The sequence below is a fragment of the Pituophis catenifer genome, unplaced genomic scaffold (assembly GCF_029215685.1).
Source record: "Pituophis catenifer annectens isolate HBS135680 unplaced genomic scaffold, rPitCat1.0.hap2 SCAF_8, whole genome shotgun sequence".
Taxonomy (NCBI): Eukaryota; Metazoa; Chordata; class Lepidosauria; order Squamata; family Colubridae; genus Pituophis; species Pituophis catenifer.
The window spans coordinates 3,525,649-3,533,419 of record NW_027256888.1 but is presented as its reverse complement, the minus strand read 5'-3'; the positions used below and the strand labels follow the sequence as shown (position 1 = coordinate 3,533,419).

Sequence of the window (7,771 nt, the reverse complement as noted above, 5' to 3'; positions counted from 1 at the left end):
ATAAAATGATTTAAAAAATAAATAAATAAAAAGGCTCGGTCCAAATAGCATCTTCTGACGGGAAGAATTTGTCCGTGTTCGGTTAACCTTGAGGTCATCTTCCCCGTCAACTCCATCCTACTTCCTGCCGGCATCGCCAATTGGTGCCAAGTTTGGGGGACCTCCCAAATGTTCCTCAGTCTCAGCAGTGGTGAAATCTAAAATTTGTTACTACTGGTTCTGTGGGCTTGGCTTAGTCGTGGGGGGTAATGTGACTGGGTGGGTGTGGCCATTTTTTATTTTTTTTTACTTTTAAAAGCATTTTTTCTACAACCTCTTTTTAAAAAGCCTCTGCCGATCAGGCAACTCAGCTGGGATCGTCAGAGGCATTTAAAAGAAAAATATTTTTTTTCTTTTAAGTGCCTCTGACGATCCCAGCTGAGCCATGCGATCATCAGAGGCTTTTTTTTTTTTTTTTTACTTTTAAAAGCATTTTTTCTACAACCTCTTTTTAAAAAAGCCTCTGCCGATCAGGCATCTCAGCTGGGATCGTCAGAGGCATTTAAAAGAAAAAAAGGTTTTGTTTTTTTTAAATGCCTCTGACGATCCCGTGCCATCATCAGAGGCTTTTTTTTTAACTTTTAAAAGCATTTTTTGGCCAAAGAGGTTGTAGAAAAAATGCTTTTAAAAGTAAAAAAAAAAAAGCCTCTGATGATTGCGCGGCTCAGCTGGGCATGGGGTGGGGGGCAGAGATTTTTTTTTTTTAATTTGATTTATATGCCGCCCTTCTCCGGAGACTCAGGGCGGCTTACAGTGCGTTAAGCAATAGCCTTCATCCTTTTGTATATTTTATACAAAGTCAGCTTATTGCCCCCACAAACTGGGTCCTCAATTTACCTACCTTAGAAAGGATGGAAGGCTGAGTCAACCTTGAGCCTGGTGAGATTTGAACTTACTTTAATTGCAGACGGCTGGTGTTAAATTACAGTGCCTTTGTCTGCAGAGCTATCCAGGCTCCTGGATAGCTCTGCTACCGGTTTTGCTACCGGTTCTCTGAACCACCCTCCTCCATCGCTACCGGATCGGGCAATCCGGTCCGAACCGGGAGCATTTCACCCCTGCTTCTCAGACATCTGGGGGGGGGGTTGTTTTTCCCTCCTTCTGCCCCACAGACACCCCCTTGCCCTGGTCTTTCAGGGCATCCTTTGGCCAAGACCCCCCAATGGCAAACCGCCTCTCCTATTGATGGCTGACCACTGCCCTTTTTGGAGAGGTGGGGGGGGTCTCCCTGAAGTCTAGCTGGGTGTTCTCAGCGGAGAGAGAGGGGGGGGAGTATTTCCCCCCACCCACCCCCTACTCTGCCCCGGGACCTCCCAGGAGGGAGGGGAGACACAATCAACCAGGGGCTCTGAAGATAGGAGCATCCCCGCGCAGAAGCCATGGGCGCCGGGTGGCTGCGCTTTCTATTCCTGTGCTGCTGCCTGGCTGGGCGCTGGGGGGTCCTTGCGCAGAAACCCCCCGCCGGCGAGTATTGCCACGGTTGGAAAGACGCGCAGGGTAGATCCCACGGAGGATTCCTCTGCCCGGAACGCTTCGACACTCCGGACGCAGCCATCTGCTGCGGTTCCTGCGCCTTGCGCTATTGTTGCGCCGCCAGCGAGGCGCGCTTGGAGCAAGGCGGGTGCGCAGACGATCCCGAGCCCCAGGTCCCGGCGGGGAACCCCCGTGAGTGTCCGGTGGGTGGGTGGGTGGGTTTGAGGGCAGGTGGGCGCGCCCGGCTTTCCTTGCGCGTCTTTTGCAAGGGGGGTTGAGGATGTGGTTGGTCGGAGGGAGGCTTCCCTTGCGTCCGTGGCAGCCGAAATTCAGTTGCACCTCTTTTCGAGGGAGGGGTCTTCCTCTTGCCTGCGTTCCCCATCCATGCATCTTCTTGAGGACTAGGAGATTGCTTGGCGGTTGTGGGGTGGGGTGATTTAATTGCAATTTCACTGTTTTTTAACAAAAATTACAAAAAAACACCCCAGTCCTGTCCTCTTTGGCTTAGTTATCCTAAAGAAATATTAGTCAAAGCTTTTTTTTTTTTTTAAATTTCATTATTATTTAAACCCCACTTTCCCGTCCTCGCGGGTCAAGAACCTCGTTTGCGCACTTTTTTTTTTTGCGCGCCTCTTCTTTTTAAAGACGCGCAGCCCAAATCCCAGCCGCGCAACTCGGAGCGCTTTGAAGCGGCTTCTTTCGGATCCGGGGAGCCGCGCAACGTGGGGCCGGGCGAGCCCCTTGAAAGCCGGAAACTTTACTACAGAGTTGTCATGCCTAGGATCCCGCGCTAGAAAATCTGCTAGATTCGCTATAAGAGACAGAGAAGAGGATCTCTCTCTCTCTCTTCCCGCGCAGCCCTTCTCGACCCAATCGAGGAAGGAGGTTAGGACCACGGTTCCTTTTTGCGGGAATCCTAAGCCTCAATTCAGTTGCGGATTTATTTATTTATTTATTTATTTATTTATTTATTTATTTATTTATTTATTTATTTATTTATTTGATTTATATGCCGCCCTTCTCCGGAGACTCAGGGCGGCTTACAATGCGTTAAGCAATAGCCTTCATACTTTTGTATATTTATACAAAGTCAGCTTATTGCCCCCACAAACTGGGTCCTCATTTTACCTACCTTAGAAAGGATGGAAGGCTGAGTCAACCTTGAGCCTTGGAGAGATTCGAACCTGCAGTAATTGCAGGCAGCTGTGTTAATAACCAGGTTAATAACAGGGTGCCTTAGACCACTGTACTACCAAGGCTCTTATTTATTTTATTATTTATTAATTTTATTTCTATACCGCCCTTCTCCCAGAGGACTCAGGGCGGTGTACAGCCTGATTAAAAGCACAAAGAGAGACAAAATTTAAAAATAATTAAAATTATGAAATGATAGGCAGCCAGGAAACTCCTTAGGGTAGATAGGATCTACCCTAAGGAGTTTCCAGGCTGCTCTTATAACCGGCGAGTTAAATGCCACAGCATGCCACGCAAATGATAATAACTCATAGGATTCATCTGCCGGGCAGGCAGGGTTATTATTATTATTATTTTTTAAAAAAGGAAAGGTGCTATCAAGCAGGCATCAAGATTGAGAAATCAAAACTCTTGTGTTCAAATCCTTCATCTTAATAAAATAAAATAAAATAAATCTTCAAAACGGTTTGTAAATATATCTGGGATCCCTCTTTGACTTCAGGGAAGTTTAATTCTGAAATAATGGTGCAAACTAGCAGCCGAAGGTGAAGTGCATTTCCCATTCCCCGCCATAGTTATTTAGCAGTTTTCGATTTTAATGTTTATTTCGTCATATTTATCCCCGTTGTAGATTTATGGTATGTGTAGCGATTGTGATGTTGGAAAGTGCCTTAAAATAAAGGCGTCACTTATTAATAGCAATAGCCCTTAGACTTATATACCGCTTTTACAGGGATTTATACAGCCCTCTCTAAGCGGTGTACAGAGTCAGCCTCTGCCCCCCCCCCCCAACAATTTGGGGCCTCGTTAAGAAGACTAAAGCCTCAAACCAGGATTTGAGAACTGTAGTTTCCAAACTGGAGCAAACTAACAGAAGTTCATTGATGCTAGGTAGACATTTGCCTTCTGGGTTTTTCTGCCTACCTAAAGGAGTCTGTATAGCATCTAATTCTATAGTTTGCCCCCCCTCTTTCTTCTCCTTCCTTCCTTCCTTCCTTCCTTTTCCTTCCTTCCTTTCTTCCTTCCTTCCTTCCTTCCTTCCTTCCTTCCTTCTCCCTCCATTCTCCTCCCTCCCTTCTTTCCTTCCTTCCTTCCTTCCTTCCTTCCTTCCTTCCTTCTTCTCCCTCCAGTCTCCTCCCTCCCTTCCTTCGTTCCTTCCTTCTGTCCTTTCCTTCCTTCTTTCCTTCTATCCTTCCTTCCTTCTTCTCCCTCCCTCCCTCCCTCCCTCCCTCCCTTCTTTCCTTCCTTCCTTCCTTCTATCCTTCCTTCCTTCTTCTCCCTCCAATCTCCTCCCTCCCTTCTTTCCTTCCTCCCTCCCTCCCTCCCTTCTTTCCTTTCTTCTTTCCTTCTATCCTTCCTTCCTTCCTTTGCTTTCCTTCCTTCTTCTCCCTCCTCCCTCCCTCCCTTATTTCCTTCCTTCCTTCCTTCTTTCCTTCTTCTCCCTCCAGTCTCCTCTCTCCCTTCTTTCCTTCCTTCTGTCCTTTCCTTCCTTCTTTCCTTCTATCCTTCCTTTGTCTCCCTTCAGTCTCCTCCTTCTCTCCCTTCTTTCCTTCCTTCCTTCCTTCTTCTCCCTCCATTCTCCTCCCTCTCTCCCTTCTTTCTTTTTTTCTCTTCCTTCCTTCCTTCCTTCTTCTTCCCCCGTTCCCCTCCTTCTCTCCCTCCCTCCCTCCCTCCCTCCCTCCGTTCCTTCCTTCCTTCCTTCCTTCCTTCCTTCCTTCCTTCCTTCCTTCCTTCCTTCCTTCCTTCCTTCCTTCCTTCCTTCCTTCCCCTCCTTCCCTCTCTCCCTCCCTCCTTCCCTTCTATTTGGATGAAAAGTTCTTCTCAGACTATTTAGAAAAACGTGAGATAGCAAAAATGATGAAGAGCCAACAGTATTGGGGGAAAAAAAAAACGGGATTTCAGGTGGATTTAAGCAGTAGGAAGTTTTCAGCCAATAACCGATATCAACCTGCATTTCGCCTCTCATGGAAGGGGGTTAATTAGAAATAAAAAGGTTCAAGATGGAAAGTCACCTAAAGGTTTCAATTGAAGGATAATTTTATATGCTGACAAATCTGATTAATCTTGGCTAATCTGAGGAAAGGTAAGCTTGTTAGATGGAAGGAAGGACAGTCGAGCCCCAAAATGAGACTTTTGGACTTTGAAGCGAACATCAAAACTTACAAAAATATCTGCTGATATTTTGTGTTGTCCCTTGAAAAACTGACATTGATGTCTCTCTGTACCCCACGAGTCAATGATTACAGGTAGTCCTTGGCTTACGTTCATTTAGGGACCGTTCCAAGTTACAACGGCACTGAAAAAAGCGACTTATGACCTTTTTCCACACTTAACGACTGTTGCAGAATCCCCATGGTGACTGGATCAAAATTCAGACTCGTATTTGTGACGGTTGAAGTGTCCCGGGGGGGGGGTCACGTGATTCCCTTTAGCGACCTTCTGACCAGCAACATCAAGGGGGGAGCCAGAGGCGCTGAACAACCGCGTCCCTGACTTAACCACTGCAGTGATTCGCTTAACAACGGTGGCAAGAAAGGTCGTAAAATGGGACAGAATTTACTCAACAGCTGTCCCGCTTAGCAACATAAGTTTGGAGCTGAATTGTGGTCGTACGTCGAGGACTACCTGTACTCACAGAGGTCTTTCTAAATTAGCCATATATATTTTGTTAAAATAGATATAAGCCATACATTGGTTTACTATTGTTGTGGTCTGCTCTAGCAGCCAAATCAGAGGAGGAGGTGTGCGAGTCAGAGTCAGCATCAGGGCAACCCGAGAGCTCCGAGGAGGAAGGGGGAATGGAGCTGGCGGAGAGAGAGAGAGAGAGGCGGAGCCTGGGCCGTCCGTCAGCCCTCAGATGGAGAGTCAACAGCCCCCAGGTCTGGAGGCAGCTGATGAGGAAGAGGAGGAGCAGCTGGGTCCAGTGCCTGACGCACGGATTTACAGAAGGCAGAGGAAAGGAGAGCAGTGGAAATCTATGGGCCGGTCCTTGGGACGGAAGAGCCACCGCTGCTAGTGAAGCCCCTCCCTAGCTCTGTTCCGGACGGACGGACTTGTTAGCTTGCGGTGAGAGAGAAACTTTTTGCCGGGGCTGCCGGCGCTCCTAATAAAGGAATCTTTGAGTTCACTTCAGAGGGTTTGTCGTGTTTGGGGAGCTGGTTCAGAATAGCTAGGTTATAAAGAGCGGTTGGGATGATATGACCTTGGGGAACACCAAAGAATATCTTTAATAATTTGAGTCTCTGTCAACTCAGGGCTGATCGTGATCCTCTCTCTCTCTCCTTTTCCTCAGAGCCCACCTACATCCCCTTCCTCATCGTCGGCTCCATCTTTGTCGCTTTCATTTTCGTGGGGTCTTTCGTCGCCGTGTATTGCTGCACCTGCCTGAGGCCGAAGCCCACCTCGCAGGCCCCCGTCAGGTTCTCCCTCCGAAGCTACCAGATGGAGACTTTACCCATGATCCTCAGCTCATCCAATTTACGGATTCCCTCAAGACCATCCAGCCCGGCGACCAACTCCGGTTGTCCGTCGGACTCCCTCTGCCATTTTCCCCTCGTCAGGCCCGAACGCGGAAGCCGAGAAATGTCTTCACCGCCACCGTACACGGCAGGTGGCTTGCCAACGGGCCATTCTCTCAACCCCTCTCAGTCATCTGTATTTGTGGTGTCAACCACACCGTAGGAACTGATCCCCTTATTGACCTGGGACTGGCTCTGTGGGGGAAACGGGTTCAAGGTTTCCCTCCAGAGTCCAAGAGGTCCTGTTGTTTCGAGGGACGACATGTTTACAAAAAAAACCCCCACCACAATCAGCACCATGTGGGCTTCAGCGATGTTTTCCCTGGTTTGGGGATTGAAAACTAGGCGGATTGTGAGTTGCTCGTTTCAGTGTCCATGTTTTTGGCAGGAGTTGCTCTTTCAAGCATAGGAGTATATGGGACAGGCCATCCCCAATTTACAACCCCAATAGAGCCCAAAATTTCTGTCGCTCGGTGAAACATGCGTCAAGGGAGTTTGCTCCATTTTTGCGAACTTGCTTGCCAGAGTTGTTAAGTGAATCACTGCGGTGATAGGATAGTCTCCCGGTTGTTAAGTGAATCTTTGAAGATGTTTTGCTTCTCATCCGAGAAGCTTCTTCAGCTCTGACTGGATGGTGGGGAAAGGAAGGATTGATACTCCTTGTAGACAGCTGGTCATTTGCATCCTTTTTAGGGAGCTGTTGAGGCCACTTGGAGCTTTATCTGTGTCCTCAGGGTCACCTGAGTTGTGCAAATGGGTGTGGAGAGCCTTCTTGGAACTACTGAAAGGATCTGTGTTGTAGATTGGAGACAGATGATGTTGTATCCCTCCCCCTCTGTTGAGAGAGGGCTGTTCAATTTTGTCGTCGAAGAGGTGGCCTCTTCGACAACACAGACAAACCTCCAGGTGGCCTCAACGACTCACTAAAAAGGATGCAAATAACCAGCTGTCTGCAAGGAATATAAATCCTTCCATCCTCCACCATCCAGTCAGAACTGAAGAAGCTTCTCGGATGAGAAGCGAAATTCATTCTCCTTGTGCTTTCATGGATGCAGCCGTGTCGGCGTCTTGGCAACAATACACAAGTGCTAGTGTCTTTGTTGAGGTGTATTTTGACTTTATTCTCTCCTCTGGTGGCTTCTATCCAACTGTTAACCAGGACCAATCCTCCTTAACTTCCTGAGATCAGCCAAGATGTTTTCATTTAGTTGTCTAAATGAATTCCCACCCCTGATTTAGACGTTAGTTAACATCAGTGATGTTTTCATGCTTATCTTTCTCCTCGAAGTATGTTACCTCCCCTTTTAATCAACCCTATAATCCAGGGGTGAAATCTACTTACTTTCCTTACCAGTTCAGAAGTGCACGCGCCGCGCACTCGCGCTCGCTTCGCTCACTCGTGCGCACGCATCACATGTGCGCACACACCTTCACATGTGCAAAAAAAACACATTACTTCTTGGTTAAAACCAGGAAGAAATGACACCCGGGCGGGTGGGCAGAGCTTCGCCCCCACCACTGCTACCGGATCGCCGAACCACCCACCA

At 47.9% G+C, this 7,771-nt stretch overlaps 1 protein-coding gene across 1 annotated transcript; it reads left to right on the top strand.

The window, feature by feature from the left end:
* Window positions 1-1,418: 1,418 nt before the first annotated feature.
* Window positions 1,419-6,387, top strand: SHISA3 (shisa family member 3). Its single transcript, XM_070948929.1, has 2 exons — window positions 1,419-1,704; window positions 5,999-6,387. The coding sequence occupies exons 1-2, from the start codon at window positions 1,419-1,421 to the stop codon at window positions 6,385-6,387; spliced, it is 675 nt and encodes a 224-aa protein (XP_070805030.1).
* Window positions 6,388-7,771: the final 1,384 nt, after the last annotated feature.

What these genes read in the sequence shown, in the direction of transcription:
- SHISA3 (XM_070948929.1), top strand. Translation starts at nt 1,419, where the DNA reads ATGGGCGCCGGGTGGCTGCGCTTTCTATTCCTGTGCTGCTGCCTGGCT. An exon ending in GGTCCCGGCGGGGAACCCCC is followed by an intron (nt 1,705 to 5,998) that starts GTGAGTGTCCGG and finishes CCTTTTCCTCAG; the next exon opens with AGCCCACCTACATCCCCTTC.